General features: G+C 35.3%; 1 protein-coding gene across 1 annotated transcript in view; it reads left to right on the top strand.

Annotated features, from left to right (window-relative positions):
* The first annotated feature begins 2,495 nt into the window (after nucleotides 1–2,495).
* The window catches only part of LOC127854601 (putative leucine-rich repeat-containing protein DDB_G0290503), a 98,497-nt gene continuing 79,764 nt past the window's right edge, over nucleotides 2,496–21,228 (top strand). The window contains exon 1 of the mRNA XM_052389665.1: nucleotides 2,496–2,933. Coding sequence (XP_052245625.1) covers nucleotides 2,705–2,933 — 229 coding nt within the window. The 5' untranslated portion in view covers nucleotides 2,496–2,704. The remainder of the gene's footprint in view (nucleotides 2,934–21,228) is intronic.

Here is a 21,228-nt window from a genome sequence, read left to right as displayed (position 1 = left end):
ACTGAACTATCGGTCAGATCGTAGCCGACCTACAATTTCTACGAGTTCGAGAAGTATTTTGTTGTAGTTTATGTTGGAAAGTAGCCGTTTGAGGTCATTTTTCGTCACGAGGCAACCTTTCCCAACAAAATGGTACATAGTTTACGAAAATCGACCGCCATTTAGGCATTTAATCGCTGAAAATGTTGATGAAGGTGATTTTTCTGTGTCAAGAGATACCTACCTTGTTTATATATATTATTATATCAGAAAAAAAAATTCTGAACTTTTTTTTTCTTGTCAATATGATAAAAAATGTTGTTTTATGACAAATTGATAGTGTTAAAGTGACTTGGCCACTCGCCCAACACCTGTGGTATAACACAGCAGAAAAATCTCAAGTTGCCTGTCATTGGTTAAATGTCTTACATAACTGAATGCCCGATCAACAAGCAAGATATGGTATTTTATAAAGAATATTTTACCATTTTGATTATGTTTGCTCAAAATTCAGCATTCAATCGATGCTTGTATGTTAATGCTATGTTTGGTTTTGCACCATCTATAGAAGGCATTTTGGATGTGTTTATGTACGGAAAAAAGAAGAAATGGACCATGTTCTGTTGCTTATCAGGTAGGACACTTACCGCTTTTATGATATTTTGCGTTTCAAGAAAGTCTCTTTTTAGCAAAAATCAAGTTTAGGCGGAAAGTGTCGTCCCTGATTAACGTGTGCGGACTGCACAAGATAATCTGGGACGACAGTTTACGCACATGCATTAAACCCCCTTTTCACAGAGCGCGGCTAAAATGAAAGCAGTATTTGCTCGACCACGTTTTTAGGGGCTGCTTAGCATAGAATCAAATTTCTCATACTATGGTGGGGCCAATTTGTAGTCGCAAACGGATTATAGACAATATATTAAAACAGTTGTATAATTCACGCGTCGCTTATCATTTATAATAAGTGGTGCATGTCGTTGTTGCTGTTTGTGGAATCAGTAAAGTGGGAAAGATAATTAATAATTTAAATGAAACACTGTTTGTACGTTCTTCATAATTATTTTAATTTCTATAAAACTGGGGACACTTTTTTGATAATATGTATACACTAATTTAATCTTAAATAGTCAATACTGTGAAACCATTATTATTCGCAAAGGCAATAATTTTCGTCTATTTCGTCAGTGGACTGAGTAACGAATTTAAGATCCTAACGAATAATTATGTCCATTATTACATAAAAATTAAGACTGAATTACCGTAGGCATGAGGCATTTAAATTCAATGTAATCCATACATACATATTTCGTCTGATTCGAAGTCAAAATAAATTCAGTTTTGACAAAAAGGAGGCACACAACACAGTGTACTTAACTGACACTTGACATTGCTGTAAAACGCGGATGCAGTTAAGCTGTATCGAATGCGTTGACTGCATTTAGGCAGAATAGTAATGATTAGCGCTATTTGTTAATGTTCAACTTTATCCCCAATTGTGTGCATTGTGTTTTTCAAGGGTGTTGACTAATTGGCAACTGGCTTCGTGTTTCAAACACTCGTTGAAGGTTTCGGGCTCGATTTGTCATTGTCGGCTCGGGTACTACTTAAATGTACCACGGGTACTCTTAGGTATACTTAAATGTACCCCGGGTACGGAAAAAATACGGAAAAGTACCCGGACATTCCAACGCTCAATTGGTCGTTGTCGGCTTTTTTTTCAAATTAATTATGTTCATATTTATGTCAATTTTTTGTCGAATGGCCCCTATATTATCGAAATTCCTGCTCAGCAAGCATGTTCAGAAAGATTTTGTTCAAAGAGTATTTAGTTTCGTATGCCGTAGCTTGTTTTACGACATCGGATTTAAGGCGGGAATAAAAATCGGGTACAGTCTAAATTTTCCGGGCAGACAATGACCAATCGAGCTTTATTCCGTACCGCTAATCCGCTTATCATAAAAATGAATTTATCAATGGCATACACTGATAATGGCAGATGAATATCACATTATACCATAACAATATTTAATTGGCATGTTTCAAATAGGACTCCCAAGTGTCCTCCCTTTTTGCCACCATTATTTGTCGCACCCACAAGGACCTGTCACTATTTTCATTAATAGGCAGCGCGTGCTAAATATAGAAGCACGTGTAAAATAATATCAATAATAGTCGTATATGTAATAACCATTTTCGCTTAATAGTGTATTTCAAACAGAAAATATGATAATACTAGAAACATGAACGTTTACCTATTACTGAGCCCTGATTAAGGCGTACAAAATTGTCTGTTTCCACTACAAATCTGACCGTTTGTTTGCCTATCCTAAACTCGTTTTTGGTATTCCACGTTTAGTTTTGCTTCAACTAATTGTACGTTCGTCTCAAATGTCAAGCATCTCGTTGTTTTCAACAATAATTATATGAATTGGAGGTCTTACATTGGACCAAAGCATGCGAATCAAGTTAATTAAGTTTGAATGACATAAATCCGGCTTGTAACAGCGTAAAAACACTTGTTGTCGGAATCATTAAATAGCAAGTTCTTACAGTACTTCCTGCATGAGCTGGGTTTAAATCAATGTTTGCATAGTACGGGCTATGAGCGTTTGTATTATAATCAACACATTTGTTCGATCGTTTCAAAACAAATTAACGGATATCAGTGTTTACTTAACTTAAAAATCTGTGCCAGAACTCAATTCGTTGATATAAAGGCGCCATGTTGGGAAACATCGGAAATGTCGTCTGCTTCATCATCGTCCTCATGACGTCACACCACGTTACCGGACAGGCGCATGACGTGGCACAGTTGAGCAAAAGGCTGACGATCCTCAAGAATTCCGTTGATGACGATATCGGCGACATCCGGCTCGAGATCATGGATCTGAAGATGATTGTCGAGCAGATTGGAGTCGGTCAGAGGAACGCTAGCGATGGATCCATTATTGGTAAGGAGATTACAGAAGAGAACTATAAATAATAGATTAAGCTTATAGAACTTATTTAAATGACACGTTATTCATTGCCACGGTGCCTATGCCACGTGACTTCTTCGGATCTGTGTTGGGAGAATAAAGTGCGACCCAGTTAACATTTTTAAGGATCGCTTTTTAAATATTTCACCATTTTAATGGGATAAAGTGGAGAGCCCGCTCAATAGTAAGAGTTTTCTATAGGTATCATGATCTTTTTAAACAAATAAGTATGTTTTCAGTTAAGTGCCACCTCGCGTTTGAACGGTTAGAAAAATGTCGGATCAGTGTGGGGACTTCATATTACAAACGCGCGGTTGCACTTTACTGAAAAATATTTATTTGTTTAAAAAGATCATGATACCTATAGAAAACTCTCACGAATTAGCGGGCTCTTCACTTTATCCCATAAAATATGGTGAAATATTTAAAAACTTAAACATTTGAACTTTGTCGCACTTTATTCTCCCAACACAGATCCGAAAAAGTCACGTGGTATAGGCACCGTGTTGTTTGCCAGCGTCTTGTTTTATCAAAGACCTTAAGATAAATTTTAAGTTCCAATTGAGTTGTGTAGCTTAAAAATATAAACATGTGTGAGGAACTGGCCAGATATACATCAGAGGATAATACAGAATATACGGTTCACGAACTTATTACCTTACCTCAAGTACTTTGTCGTATGATGGTTTATATGACGTGCTCCAAAAGAGTTCCAAATCCTCACCTTCAGTTATAATGATTCGTCAATTAGTCTGAAACTTAAAATGTATCTTAAACATAATATGTTATGATATAGAAACACAAAAATGCCTGGCATTTGGTTGATAAGACAGAGATTAATATTGGTGGTTGACAAAATTTTACCGTCAGAAAAAAACAATCTCAACTTATCTCAAAATTGGGCTAGTACATTTGATAGCGTAAGTTCATGAAAGAATACATATAACTATGAAAGCATTTAGTTTTAAAGGACGCGGATTGACCGGGATTGATCAGATGCAAATTAGAGCATCGAACCGAGCTTGAAAAAGATCGAAATAAAGCTGCTATTATATTAACTTAATCTAATAAAGTTCATGAAAGAATATATACATTTAAGATATAGTTGCCTTATTATAAAGCTGACGCATAGAATTAAGTCAAGTTAGGAGTTGTTTTTTTTCTATATTTTATCGATAGGCCATGAAATGACAGATATAAATCAAAGGGATATTACAGATCTCAAGAATAAGTTGAATGCACATGAAAGCCGACTGAACAGATTATTAAGTGCTGTCAGCGAAATTCAAGTGGACAATTCGGCACTTAAAAGTAAAGTCAACCAATTGGTCGTAGAAAAAGAGGATAAAGCAAATGCTGAACTTCTCAGGTTGAACGCAGGGATTGAAACAAAATTTGACGATAAATTGAACGCTCTTCAAAAGAAGTTTGAAGAAACCGCAGCTGTTATGATGAAAGGTTACAAGGACCTTAAGACGCACATGTTCGATCAAACAAATACCCTTTCCCAGTCCATGACCTCCGAACAAAACAAATTGAGTATAAAGATTGACAAGGCAATCGTTCGACTGGATGGTGAAGTGAACAAACTCGAAGTCAACGCATCGGTCGAGAAAAATGAAAGAAACGAATTGATGAAGAACTTTAAAGCTGAACTTTTCCAGTTGAACGCAGGCGTTGAAACGAAATGCGACGACAGAGTCAACACTCTTCAAAAGAAGCTAAATGAAACCGCAGCGCTGAATATGGCAGGTTACAAAGATCTAGAGACGCGAATATCCGATCAAATGAATAACTTTTCTCCGTCGCTGATCTCCGAACAAAACCAATTGAGTACAAATATTGACAAGGCCGATGCAAAGATCGTTCGACTGGCTGGTAAAGTGAACAAACTCAAAATCAACGCATTGGTCGAGAAAAATAACTTGTCCCAGTCGCTGATCTCCGCACAAAACAAATTGAGTGCGAGGATTGAAGAAATGCAAACCAAGATTGGTAAGTGCATAACGGGCTAGTAGGGTAATTACAGTGCTGTTAACGAACAATCATATACTTACAAAAATATGACCTTTAACAATTATAGACACTGAACATAATATAACCGCACACAATTAACAACATTTATGAAACAAGCATTTCACACAAAAACATTCGTATACATTAAATGAAACAATTTTATATGCATTACTTATTGATTTTCAATGATTAATTAGAAATAGCTACAGAAGGTTAATCATAGTTTCATCCGACAGATAACTACCGGCTCCCACAAGTAAGGAAGAGTCTTATCCACAACCTGGATTCATCACCAGGCTGTCACAGCTTAGTGAAGAACGTGATTTAACTAAACGGTTCAAATAATTTGGTTTATATAATAGAGGTAATACAATGAATTAATTAATGTATATGAACTAGAAAGGATGTTTCATTTATAAGATTAATAATGAGGAAAGACTTATTGACATACCGAGGAAAATCCAAATGTTTTCCTTCAAATCAGAGAGGTATTGCATGTAGAAGGGGCCCTAGAGCCATTTATACGTACAAGTGTCCAAACTTTGAAACAAGTGGACCATTGGCTATAGGGCGCGCACCTGAGACCCAAAGGAATGAAACTATTAAAAACGGCCACCGGAAAAACTTTGCGAAACCGAAATTTCGCAAACTTAAGTACCCTTTTTCTTAAAGATTTGCTACTTTGAGACATAGTATGCGATAAAAGTCTTATTGTTGATTAATAATTGGTTATTTTCACTCAAAAAACGCGTTTTCTTCACTATGAAATTTATAAGCAAAGTTGGGGTTCCCATGGGATTTTTGCATTTTCCCATGGGATTTTCGATTTTCCCATGGGATTTTTTCTCCCATGGGATTTTTTTTCTCCCATAATTTGCAAATGGGAGAAAAATCCCATGGGATTTTGAACATTTTAAAAAACGTGTTTTATTTGCGTTTGCAAGTATTTTAACGTTATTTAAGGACTGTATATTGGTTTTATGCCAATTATATATATAAATATATAGTAATAAAAAAATCCCATTTTTAAATGGGAGAAAAAAAATCCCATGGGATTTTTTCTTATTTTGAGAGATTTATTCATGAAACTTTCAGAAACATCATATTTTATGAAATGATGAACAACTACGATATTTTAATGCGTTTAGTCGTGTTTAAAAAAAAACAAAAAATCCCATGGGATTTTTAAATCCCATGGGATTTTTTTATCCCATGGGAATTTTTATCCCATGGGATTTTTTTTCCAATGGGATTTTTCAGTTTCGTAAGCCGAATAAGTTTCTTAATGCGAAAAACAACAATAAAGGAAATAATAATTATAATTTTGAATAATAAATTGAATAATATAAATAACATGAATATTTTTAAAATGAGTTACAATTAAAGGTTTATGCTAGTAGAACTTATCATTTCTTGTTCGAGCAGATGGTTGAGTCCAATTGGTGAGTATGCCAGCTTAGAACCAGTATAAATGCACCGCAGAAAGACAACGCTGTCATACTGTACACACCGCTGAGTAACAATCTTTATTGCATTTTATTTTGCAACAGAAAATGAACTCCGTAGTATAATTGATCTTATATATGCCCTCTGCTTTTGAAAGCGTGCAACACATTAACATAACAATAAGTCCATGCCAAAAACTATGTGCAAATTCCATTCAAAGCTATATACACATTATAAAGGTCAGATGACCCGCGTCATGCGAAAATGGGTCTTATGTCATATGCGGCCAAAGTTGGTCCATCCTAGCTTGTCCAACCGCGCAGTCTGGTCAGGTTCTACGCTGACTGATATATGAAGTCAAGCCATGATTCGTGGTCTCATATCCAAACTCGGTAGCTCCTGTGCGAAACTTTCACCGGAAACGACGGCACCGAGACGGGCGCTCGAACTTTGCGGATGCGCGTTATATGTTATATATAATAGCGCGATGTGTTTTTTCTTGCCTCAAATTAGTAAGCCCAATCAGCGTTTTATTGTGTTCTTTGCTTATACTATTAACAAGAACTTCAACCGATACGAACATGAATTTTATTTTAATATGTTTATTTAATGCTCGGAAAACTCATTGTATATTTAGACTACTACTTATAAAACAAAGTCGGGTTTTCAACATCTGTTTTCGGCATATAAATTGTTATTCCAGATTTTACGCACTTTACTGTACAAAATACCGTTAGGGCCACCGTGGTTAGTCATTAAAATCCAGAGGGCGAGAATGCGAGAACTCGAAAGTACGATGACGACAGTGCGACAATACGATGGCGACAATGCGTTCGTACGATTGCGAAAACGCGCTAGTACGATGACGACAATGCGACAGTGCGACAATACAATGGCGGCAGTACGATAGTACGGGGGCGACAATGCGATAGTCATATCGTACTTTCGCCGTGGTATCATCGCAATGTCGCCATCGTTCTATCGCATTGTCGCCATCGTATTGTCGCACTGTCGCCATCGCATTTTCGAATTGCCGCCATCATACTATCGCGTTATCGCATTGGCACCATCGTACTATCGCACTGTCGGCTATCGCCATCGTATTGTCGCACTGTCGTCATCGTATTTTCGCACTGTCGTCATCGTATTATCGCACTATCGAACTGTAGTATTGTCGCCATCGTACTATCTCACTGTCGCCATCGTATTGTCGCACTGTCGTCATCGCACTGTCTGATTGTCGTCATCGTATTATCGCGTTCTCGCATTGTCGCCATCGTACTGTCGCATTGTCGCCATCGTATTGTCACCCTGTCATCATCGTATTGTCACATTGTCGCCATCGTACTATCGCGTTCTCGCGTTCTCGCCCTCTGGATTTTAATGTGTAACCACGATGGCACTAACGGTATTCCGTAATACTGCTAAAGCACAGTATGATTAGGTCACTCCCAATGCTCAAATCTCTATGTCTATTTTAGTAACAACACATGTCTATGGAAGGATATTTAGGTAAAAGTAACATCATTCGTGGTGAATATTTACATTATGACTGATGCTTATTCTAATTTGCTTTATGACAATTCCAACATGCTTGTTGTCTATTCGTTTATACTTGATGATTGCTGCAACATTACATCATTCATGATGAATATTTACATTATGCGTGATGTTTATTCTAACATGCTTCATGACAGTTCCAACATGCTTGTTCTCTATCGGTTATACTTGATGATTGTTTCAACATGCTTGGTGACTATCCAATGTTTGTGTGTTCATTATTCCTGAAACCAGTCATAATCGGTTTTGCCACTAAGCGTAATTAACAACGGCAGTTAGCAACAGGCAGTAAGCAGAATGCAAGTTACTAAATTATGACAACAGGTGGCGCGCGTTTATTTTCCGTATGTTGAATAAATTACTTTTCGGAAAAAAAAGCGAAAACATCCGAATCATTTTGACTAGTAAACTGAATAAGCTGAATTAGTTCCCTTCGTTATATAATCTCCATTAAACTAAATACGTTCATTATTGCCATGAAGACCAGTAGGTTTACACAATGAATTGACTGCCGTGAATGTTTTTGATATTTGTAAGATGCAATTGGCACTCAAGATATTATACATGTATTTAATTCAGGACATAACGGGGCTGATGTGTTGGAATTGTGGCCCTTCCCTAGTCCAAATAATTACAGTAGACGTAATCTACCGATGTGCATTGCATATCGACCTCATATTTATAAAGTAGCCCAAACCCCCATTGCCACAGACCTGTGCGTGAAACTTTCAGATTTCTCTAGTCTGTTTACCATGCTTTAATTACAATTTCTATAAACACATATTTATCATTTATGACTATATAATGTCTGTGGTATAAAGAGAAACCTGAAAGTTTTAAGTACTCGTGTCTAGTACTGTACAACTATTGTACTCCTCGTTGAGAAAACAACTACTTCATCTACATGTATTAAAATATCATAAAACATAATTTGCAATCAAGTTGGAAAAAAATCAATAAATAAATGTCATATAAACAGGTTTGTCATGAACGTTGACGTCGCTCTTGGTTACCAGAAAAATTCCCACGCATGGATTTCAACCGTCATTGTTTACAATCAATTAAGTGCATAAGTACTTGAATTTGTATAGTGTTTTTTAAAAGTGTCCAGCTACAGGTGGTTAGCGTGTGGCTATAATACTAATTAGTGAAAACATATTTTGGAATGATAAGTAATCATATTATAACGAAAAATCAACTTTTCTTAAAACAAATAAGTTAAATATATATTCAACAAGGTATCCAACTCGAAATCATCCGAAAACGGGATGCATCGTTTTAAACAGCCATTACTTCATCAATTTTGCAGCGATTTTCACGATCTTGGTCTTATTCAACGCAGAAATAAATTTCCTTTCTGGAAATGTATATGTCTTGCAATATTTTTACAAATACTGGGTCAACTTTTAAGAAATAACACGATACACAACTCGCGTGACCCAGCTGTGATCGATCAGACAGTATTCATGACTGAAATCTTCACGGGGAAAAGGGCATTTTCCCTGCAAAGTTCACGAACCTCGATACCATAATTCAATAAAACGTATGAAAAAAACATTCTTACCGTGCTTGCCGTAGCATTATGCATCAAAACTAACTGTCCAGCGCATTTTCAAACCTTTGTTTACATACATTTCAACCAACTGACATTTTAAACACAAGAGTGATTTCATTGCTCCAATGCGGAGTTGTGTCTTTACAACTGGAGATTTCATTCATAAATACGGTCTGGTCGATCACAACTGGGTCAAGCGAATTATGTATAGCTTTATTTCTTAAAATTTGACCCAGCATGTGTACAAATATAACAATATATATACATTTCCTAAAAGGAAATTCATTTCTGCGTTGAATAAGACCGGGTCATGAAAATCGCTGCAAAATTAATTTAGTAATGGCTGCTCAAAACGATGCACCCCGTTTTCGGATGATTTCGAGTTGGATACCTTGTTATATATAAACCGATAGTGATTTTTTTTAATAGAAAATTTGATTTTTCGTTTTAATATGATTATTTATCATTCAAAAAGATGTTTTCACTGATTATTATCATAGCCATACGCTAACCACCTGTGTGTCTAGCACGTGTGCCGGGAGAACAGGGCTTAATGTATTTTTTGTTAAACTCTATAATATTTATATCCAATCTGTATGAAAAAATGTCGGTGAACATTATTCCGGTGTTAATTTTTGAAAATATTGAGGCATTCGTTAATTATGGATCTAAAACGGAACATTAATCCGCAAAAAAAAACACCGGGCATATTGCATATTAGATCGGACACATGAAATTATTTCGAAAGAAAGCAATAAGAGTTTCAATTCTACATGAGTAAGTCTCGCTGTGCACGATTACGCTCTTACTGCTCGTATATATTTGACTCTTGGCAAATACCTAGTGTTTTATTTTGCTTAATCTAAATTGTGTCATGCATCTATATGTACTTAAAGCAGCATGACCAACAGCTCTTTCATATGTGAAAGAGATTGACACGAAATACCTACCCGTCTATAATAAAGTTTATATGTGCACTTCAATATTATAGTTTTATAGCATTTTATGTGGTGCAATATAAAAGTACTCTAGTAAATTTGAAATTATGTAATCGATTTCCTCTCAACATACATGCAAAGTTCCAGATAACTTTTTCAGCAAAATCTTTACACTCTATAATAATCCAGCCTTAAAGTCTATTATTAATTCTTTTTTTTTCAGGTAAATATAATTTTTGGCACATCCGCATTAAGGTTTATAGTCTAAGAAGAGTTCATGACAATTGCCGGGTTACAGCAGACTTTTTGCGATAAAAGGACCAGACAATGGAAAACGTTCGGCTTTTCGACTGTTGTAAAGATGGTCTGTTATTCATAATAACGTTAAAGTGCTGTTGATTTCATAATTGTAATGAGGGCCTAGACGAGTGGGAACTCATTGATAAAATGTTTACATTATATGCATTGATATTGAGTTTTACGCATGATCACAAATTTTGAATTCTTATTTTATTTTTCCAATGTGTAACCGTACGCACAGAATTTAAGTCTACTTTTTTACTAAATTTAATTCAATTTTTTACGACTTTAAGCGTCTTATCTGGAGCTCTGCATACATGCATTAGTAGCATATATTGAAATATATTCATAGACTTTCTTTGGTTATTGAAGGTAAATTACTGTACAAAAATTATGGTTAGTCATTAACCAAAAAAAGTTAAGTCTACAAACACGCGGTTAATTTCGGTTCAGTAGCAAATATCTTACAAAGGTGCGCAACTTCTCCTATAACATAAAATTTCCGGTATACGCCGTAAATTTCCGTAGTCCTCCGTAGCATTTCGGAATGACTGTCAATTGACATCATTGTATCATGCATGATAGTATGTTGCTTTGTGCTTGGGTGAAACTCACATCTTACCATCGCGTTAATTTATTAAACGCATTAATATTTGATTCCATTATGCACTGCGCCTATTGCACAAGTCTCTCTGCACAAACCAACATACACATATGCAGCATGCAATTAACGAACAAGAATGTTGCATCTGTACACATGCATGATACCATTAAGCAGAATGTAAATAGACATTGGACATCAGGCAAGATGTAAGTTTCATCAAGCATGAAAAGGTGTCTACATACTAATTGAAAGTACCATCAAGAATCATGACACAGTCACAAAGAAGGATGTAATTTTTACCTAAATACCCTTCCATATTTGTCGGCACTGTGTGTTTGCTTAATTTCACTGAAGAACGTCTACTGGTAAATCTTACAAAAAAAGTGATAAATAAGACTGAGTAGCAATTTTTTCGGCGTTGCTGTTTAACGTCAAATTTGGCCTTTCAACGAACTTCTTAAAGCCCATTGAATTTTAATGAAGAAGTTTCCCGCTTGTAGGTCCGAATGAATTAAATCAAATTTTGCAATTGGCAATTTAATAGAAATCCCCATAAAACATTGCATATAGCTTTCTGAAATAAACAGGCCACATTGAACGCATTCACGATATCCAACAGCTCTCTTTGCAAAGACCTATCTAGTGTTTCTTGGCCGTGTAAGATCTATAATTAGAACATCGTCACCTAAACATCTACTAATAGAAGAGCATATTTTGGGGAAACAAATTCAATAAGAGTATAAAACGACCACGATCACTAATGTGTAGTTTGTTAAAGATATCACGGCAGTAAAAACATAGCACTTTAAAGAGACCACAATCTGGTACATTTGGTCAATTGTTGCGTCCGTGGCGGACAATACATTTTTAAAAAGAAAGCGTACAAAAAAGCAAACACAAAGTTCTTCGTAAGCTTGTTTTAATCTTAAAAACACATAATCGACAGTCATTCCAGTCAAATACAATACTAACAGTCAGCACTCTCGAGATCAAAATTGCGGATATAAATATTTAATTCAGGGATATCAAGTGTATCAAGTTCGAATTCCGGAAAAAATAGCCGGTAGTCTGGGGCATTAGGTCCCTTACAGGGATAAAAGGTAAATCCCCGCCCGAGCCGTAGCTAATTGATTTATTGTAGTCTTTCTAGTTGCAATTTCTGGTGAGTACAATGCGGAATATTACGGATATTTGCAACATGTCGAAGATTTTCGGAAAGTAGCGAAGAGGTTTTCGTCAGTTAATATTCATGTCCGTGCCGGCCGCTAACTTATCAGAATCAATAAAAAAGAACCTGGAAAAATCGGTACCGATCGCAAATTTCCGGAATTCCGATAAAGCTTCAATATTATTTGTTCTCAAATGATCGCGTACTCGAACGAATCTGTCCCTACGCCTCCAACTCCCTTTAAATCTCATCGGACGTACATTGATCTCAAAATCTATCCTTGACGACTCAAATCATATTTCCTGAATAGTTTGGCCTATTGACGTCCCTGTAATTATAACAATGGTCTTTTGGATAAACAACGCTAAGTTGTTGCAATATAATAACCGTTTAAAAGTTACCGGTTTTCATTTAATAAAATGATTAAGTCATATTCGAGATTTCAGCGATTGCCAATATTTTGCTTTTGATTCTTATAAGCATATGGTGCTTGGTATCTGCTATTGACTCCTATGTAGATTGCAAATATTACATAACCCTTACAGCGGCCGAGCGCAGATATCTGCACTTGGCCGCTAAAAAGAAAAATCTTTGCGCATTAATTTAATTCAAATCTCATTATCATTATCAAAATCATCATCATCGTCGTCGTCGTCACTACTACCACCACCATCATCATCATCATCATCATCTTCTTCTTCTTCTTCTTCTTCTTCTTCTTCCTCCTCCTCCTCCTCATCATCATTAACAACAACAGCAACACCAACTTAACATCATCATCAAACAACAATAAACATCGGTAGCATACAATGTGCTTCATCAACCATACATAATTATATGCGTTAAAACACCATAATAGAACAGCATGAATGAAGCTGTCTATTACTCTTTTATATTTCCTATACCAATATTTTTTTCGTTAATTGAAGGACTAGTTGAAATCTTCTATAACAGCCCCCCCCCCCAAATAAAAAAAATAAAAACAAAAAATAATAACCCTAGCAAACAACAATAAACATAGGTTAGTTAGTATACACTGTGCTTTAGCAACCATGCATAATGAATGTTTATGACTTCGGACCGTTGTGATCAAATTTAAAAAAGCAAGATGGTATGTATGCGGCACACAACACATAGATAATTATAGTTTAATACCTTAAACGTAGTTCATCAAAATAAAGATAAGTTATTATCTATGTAATACTTAAATTAGGTTTATAACGTATGCATATTTGTCTAAAACTTGTGAAATGTGATTCGTAAGCCGACGACAACATTATCATTCGGACCCTTCTCCCCACCTAACAATCGAGATTAAACACCTGTGGAGATCCCGATCTTATCAATGAATGAACCGGTTCAATGATGTCAAGTCAAATAAAACATACTATTACTATCCAAATAAATATCTATCAAAAAATGTAAATTGATATACCTACTTAACTAAAACTAAACGATTAGCAAGAAAAATATATAAAGAAGAAGCAGGCAAAGTAGACAAATTAATTGTAACATATGTTTTCTCAGTCTCCCACTGTTGAACAATATAAATAGTATTTATCGCCACCCCAAAAGGGATCTTTATCACACGTTTGGCTCAACTAATATATAATTGTGACAGGACAAACTGTCAACAAATACCTTGTTAATGTTTTATACATAACTCCAATCAAAGGTCAACTTCCAAGGAAACTGCGGCATGTTAAAACTGTTGATTATGACAAAATGTTGTTTAGTACAAATCAGTACAATAGCGTCTGTTATGTGGCCTATACTAATCCAGTTAAATAAAACTTTAATCGCAGAAAAGTTTAGATTCTTTACACCTTTAAGAAAATATATATAACAGTTCTTTCCTGTTTTAAACAAAATGATACATTTAAAAATAAATTATGAAGCATCGCTAGCAATAGTAGAAAGAGAAGTAGAAGGAGAATTATTATCATTAGTAGCAGTAGCAGCAGCAGCAGTAGCAGCAGCAGCAGTAGCAGCAGCAGCAGCAGCAGTAGCAGTAGCAGTAGCAGAATCAGTAGCAGTAGCAGTAGCAGTAGCACTAGCAGTAGCAGTAGAAGTAGCAGTAGAAGTAGCAGTAGAAGTAGCTGTAGAAGTAGCAGTAGCAGTAGCCGTATCAGTAGCCGTATCAGTAGCAGTAACAGTAGCAGTAGCAACAGCAGCAGAAGCAGCAGCAGCAGTAGCAGTAGCACTATCAGTAGCAGCAGCAGCAGCGGCAGTGGCAGCGGCAGTGGCAGTAGCAGTGGCAGTGGCAGTAGCAGTAGCAGTAGCAGTAGCACTAGCAGTAGCAGCAGCAGCAGCACTGGCAGCGGCAGTGGCAGCGACAGTGGCAGTGGCAGCGGCAGCGGCAGTGGCAGTGGCAGTGGCAGCGGCAGTGGCAGTGGCAGTGGCAGCGGCAGCGGCAGCAGTAGCAGTAGCAGTAAGAGTAGCCGAAGCAGTAGCAGTAGCGGCTTTTTGCTTTTTTGTTTTAGAAGTGTTTGTCGTATAAGAAGAACGCAAGGAAGACAAATTAATTGTAACATGTGTTATCTTAGTCTCCGTTGTAGTAGTATTTGTTGTATCTACACAGCCATTTTTCAGTCACCTGAGAGACATGTTTTTATAAGAGATTTAATTGTGGACCAATACATCGTGTATTAATATCAGTGTACCCACTGGGACACCACATGGGGCGAGGATTAACAGATAACTAGGCCTTCAATTAATTATGCGCCTAGAGGCAAACAATACTATAACTTACTGATAATTTTAGGATTGGGATGTGTTTGTATCTTATTTGAAATTAGCTAGCTTAATTCAAAAACTAATTATAGCCTCAATATTATCACAAGAACATATTTATTGTGCAATATATAATCATATCACCATCACAATATGCCAGAGCGTTAGTATTTATTGTGCATACATATCCTACAGCAACATTTACAAAACTTATTACAAACCAACCACTCAAGCTTTAATTAAGATTCATTTCAATTTATATTATGACATACATTAAAGATCACTGTCAATTAATTAAAAAATAGCTTGATGCTTCGTACTCAGCGATTTAAATAAAAGAAACGTTGCGTACACATTAATTGGGGTTAATAAAAAAAGAGTCTGCAATTAAAATAATCAAATTTAAATAATACTAGATTTAGTTTCAAATTGTCGCTCAAAAAATGTATCAGTTATATCAGTTACAAGGGAATCGATTTGTTAATCTCCGCAATCCAATAATAATTATGGTGTTTGTATGACAAATTAATAGCTATTCGTCATTGAATGTATGATACTCATAAAAATATTGAAACAATAACCACAACAACAACAACATATGTGATTATGTATATATCTTCTTCAGATACTCTGTGTCATACTTTCAAAATTATCCTCATAAGATTCATAATAATAAAATAAACACTATTGCAATCTTAGTAAAAACCAACTTAGCCGTTATGCTAATGATTTTATGTTCAGTATGCGTGTTATATAACAACAAGTGTTCACAAATACCTATGTTTAAAAATATTAAAAACATGAGAACCAATGAAGGTATTGCATTTTAATAGACTAGTTTTACCGTGTGTGTACATTCATATAAAATCATTTGAAAATCACACTTGAGATAATGTCTTTAGGTTTTGCTATTTCTAATCGATTTAAACACCATAAAACCACCGTATTTTCTCTTACATTCTAAATTTTCTTACATTTCCTTTTTAAAGCCAAAATATTTATGTTTTCATGATTCTAAATTTTCGGACATACGGATTTTCGTACAGTCAGCTAAACAGCGCTATTTTATCAGATTTTGGCCCTGTTTTTGCTTATCTGATGACCCTTCGGTCATGCATTTTACAACCGGATTAAAGTAATAAAACAGAATCATGCCTAAGGGCAATCGACCATTACATTTGCGTACTTGGGTAAATTACCTTGTAACCTCTAATAAGCAATGGTTCCTTCCAACAGCGTTTGAAATGATATCGTATTAAGAAAGCCAAACGTTATTGTTTTTACTTTTTATATATTATTTCAGTTGATTGCAAAGCTGTTAAGTTGTATTTTTAAAGTAAAGAACGAAGGGAACAACACAATAAAATTATGTACACTGATGTATTATTTCTACTTCAATTAAATAATTGACAAACAAACATAACACACTTGTCTCTAAATATTTTACGTATTTAAATTTTCCAACACGAAAAACAATATCTTTAAGTGAACGGAAACTTATAATTATTACGGCATATAGTAAAAAGCAGAGTTGTCTGAACCATAAGTAAAATAAAAATAAAAAATGACACAGCTTATTTTCCTCAAGTGTTAATGATAATATGGATAAACAATTAAAATACATAAAGTCAATTGTGTTGATTACTCGTTATTGAAATATTGCAATGCCAATTATAAGACATCTGATTAAAAACAAAATGTATGGTGGAATACCTAATCTGGAAATACAAACTAATGATACTATTAATGCAACAACAACAATCACATCTTTTCAAGCGCAATCAGAAAACTGCTACAGCTTTGTATTAACAAACATAAATATGTTTGTGCTTATAGATTTAGATAAACTTCAAATCTTTAAGCGTGCTATGAATTGAATATAATTTATATTTAAAAGTTTTGCTACTCTGTTGATAACTAGCAACAGCAAAAAGGAAGATACCATTTTTTATCATCTAATTTTATTTATATTTCATTGTTTATTTGTTTATGATCACAAGGATTGTTTGGATAACAGAGTGTGTCTAGATATACCGGTACCCTTAAAATATTTTATGAATTGCAATGAAGCGTAGAAATAAAAGGCCCTAATACAGACACCATTTTTATCGGAATGCGATTATAGTTTCAATAGCAACTCGTAACGCTTTTTGGATTGAATGTGTAATGAATCTTTTAGCGACAAATTGACTTGGTCAAATACTGCATCTTAAACGGATAAATAAATTGAAACCATTTATTTCAATATTATCAACATTATTATTTAGTTATTAATACATTAAGCAGCAAACTCTATTAATCAAAAGATTTGATATAACATCCGAATTCACTGCAAAAATGAGCTGAGCGATAGGTTTTACGGTTGTTGAAATTGTTCATGATGAAATGACGATGACGACGATGATGACGATGACGACGACGAGGAGGAGAACACGACGATAACAATGACGATGATGATGATGACACTGATGATGATGATCACGACGATGACGACCATAACGATGTTGTTGGTGATAGTGACGATAATGCTGCTGCTGTTGCTGATGACGATGCTGCTGCTGATGATGCGGTGGAGGCGGAGGAGCAGGACGAGACGAGGCGAGGGCGACGACGACGACGACGCGACGCCGACGATGTGACGATGATGATGATGATGATGATGATGATGACGATGATGATGACGATGATGACGATGATGATTATGATGATGATGATTGAGATGATGATATGATGATGATGATGATGATGATGATGATGATGATGATGATGATGATGATGATGATGATGATGATGATGATGATGATGATGATGATGATGATGATGATGAGGATAATGATGATGATGATGATGATGATGATGATGATGATGATGATGATGATGATGATGATGATGATTATAATGATGATGATAATGATGACTATTTGATGATGAATGATGATGATTAAAACATGATTGAGGAAAATAACGATACTGTAAGTAGTAATTAACTCATTAATTGTTATTAATACACAAGCACATGCTAATGATCTGTATCCGCAAGGCGGTCAAATGAAAACTCACTTGGTATAAATATGAAAAAATTGAATCAAATATCATAATGCGGAGTGTTAAAATGTGTTCCAAATCTAGCGAAATTGTTGCAGTACTTTTCTACCGAAACCAATGCTTAGCCCAGTTATTTTAAAAATAATTTTCAAAATACCACGAAAACGTCAATTGGCTAACAAATACATTTGTAAGTTTTACCTCACTCAAAACAGTATTTATTGAAGACAGGGCGTCAACAATGTCCGAGTTTCTTCAACGTAGCTTAAGTACCTAAAGTACCTTTCCGTTTTGATTTATCGCAGGATCCTGGGTCCGCACCCACAGTCTTTTAAAGTGTCTGCATTAAAAAAGATAATAATTGTTGTTTGTAATAATCTTTGACAGCTCATAAAAACATGTAAATCCTCAATTCGTAGAGTTTCAGTATGATTTCATTTATTTAAAAATAAAGACGGTTAACATATTTTATACACACATATATAAGTAGCTATACGCCATATAACATAGGACTAATGTATATTATAAATCAAAGCGCTGAAGGCACTGAAGTTGTTCGCTGTTGTCGTCCTTGATTAGCTTGTTCGCATTGCTATGCTTATCATTGTGCACAGGCTAATCTTATTTGACGTGCATTAAAGCCTCGTTTTCCATGAAAGCAGCCAATATGTGCTATTTTAATGATAAACACTAGACTGGCCAATGGCGTTTACAAGCTGGTATATACATTCACTGCTAGAGCAGAATCATTTGTCGTCTGCTGCAGACAGGCAGGTGGTAATCGTTCCTAGCAGAGTGAGTTGTGGTTCTTGCCGTACTTAAGTCTTCTAAGCACCTACTGATTTGCATTTATTACCCATCTCTTGAAACACCGACTAAATAAGTGCGATAAACCGCCTTTAAGCACTTGGCACATTAACAAATAGAACATCCCACCTAACCGAGAACCGACGTCTTTAATCGCGAAACTATTACCAGAAATTGATACCGCCAAAACAACAATGAGCTCACTTCGATTAAATATAAATACACTATATTCATTGCGTCCTAAGCAATCAAACATATCAACCGAAAAACCAATACCAGCGAATACAGTATTATATATGACATCGGTCTTATATATCGCCTCAGACATGCGAGAGCGCCACGATGAGTGAAGAGTGTGTGTATGAGAGTTTGTTTACAGGTCCTACTGGCCTCTTCACGAGATTTGGTAGCCCGACCTGAATGATGAATGAAATGGATTTAGTAACACTTATATAACAGAACGATTATCCGTACCAATATCCATGTGAGCACATACTAATAATAATTAATTTTTAATCGCCATTAGCTTGAAAATAACGTAAATAGATACAACAAGACCAATTCGGAGACTTTAAAAATTTTTAATTACCTCCCCTGCAATAGAAAAATATATGGAGACTCGCATTCTATGGAATATCAAAATCTCAATATATCTTTTCTCCGAAATTTTTTTCTGGTAAAAATCATCTTAAATTTAGCTGTATATGCGTATGTAATTAATTAAACAAGAGTTATAAAAATGCATCGCAAAAAATATCGCGTTTTACTTGAATAAGTTACCTCCCTTAAGCCTATCGGAATATCAAAAAACGTATATAAACAAAACGCGTTCCTTGCATAAGTGATAATAAAGCGCGTGCCCGTGCCACTCGTCCTCCAAATACTTACTAAATATAGTACAACGTATCTACAATCATTGCGACTAACTCATACCTCAGTAAATGTAACCAGGATAAATATACGTTTAGGTAATTAAGATATAAAACATACATATAAAAATTTACATGTTCCCTGTCTGCCGAACCCGATCCATGGACTATAGCCACAAGAGGTTTCTATGTACCTATGTAGCCGGATTGCGCCCTCAGAGCGCCCAACACCGACACAGATCACGCTACTCTCCGGTCAACAAATACTACATAGGACTGCTGCCTTTGTCACCATATTATCAGAATCATTAACGTCAAAATGGAAACTTTCAACTGTCCTTTCACTTCATCATAAGCCATTGCCATCTTCAATGATCGCTTATTTCCGAGAGATTCATTTTATTTTTTTCAAACTTCGAATTTTGATATATGTTTAACTTATTCATTTAGATTACATTATTTTCACTATAAATATTGACTTTGATCCATTATCATCTGAAAAATACGATTTTCGCGATTTCTTCAAAAATCGAGCGAGCTTTTTACCTGTTTACTTATATTATCTAATTTAAGGTTACACAGATGTGAAGTTGTCGTGGCCGAGTGGGTAAGGCGATGAAAAAAATCTTTTGGGATTTTCCCGCCTTCGATTCCTGCCGACATCGCATACTTTTTGCGACGCGTTTTAATTTCTTTCTCTAACGTAATTGATTTAATATAGCACATAAGCTATTTTTAATTGTTAAATATGTTGAAAATTGTATGCACATCCTTCAATTTTAAAATTAAAACAACGTTTATGGCTAAATTGATTATTTACTGCTGAAAATACGAATGATGCATGTTGCATTTTTTTTTTATTTCAAAAAGTAAACTGTAAAATCTGTCTATTTTTTGTATTTTTGGCTGTATATAGTGTTCTATAAAACTTAGTTTAAAAATATAACTTAAATGATACTATTTGAATTTTATGACACTTTGTTTTTTAACCGACCCCAATTTTTACTTGGCTGAAATCACTTACATTCATGGCGCTATTCCATAGATTAAAATTTGTAAAAAATAAATGTCTGTAAAGAATACTTATTTCATCTTGTTTAAACTTTAACACCTTTACTGCTCTGTACACACCAACTGCATGCCCATATTTGGAAATTTGAATGAATTATGGAACTTTTATACCCCAGGGGTGAAAAAACTGGACAAAAGCCGAGCGTGAGGGTGGTT

The sequence above is a fragment of the Dreissena polymorpha genome, chromosome 13 (genome assembly GCF_020536995.1).
Source record: "Dreissena polymorpha isolate Duluth1 chromosome 13, UMN_Dpol_1.0, whole genome shotgun sequence".
NCBI lineage: Eukaryota > Metazoa > Mollusca > Bivalvia > Myida > Dreissenidae > Dreissena > Dreissena polymorpha.
Note: the sequence above shows the minus strand (reverse complement) of the source record. Positions and strands in the feature narration are given on the sequence as shown.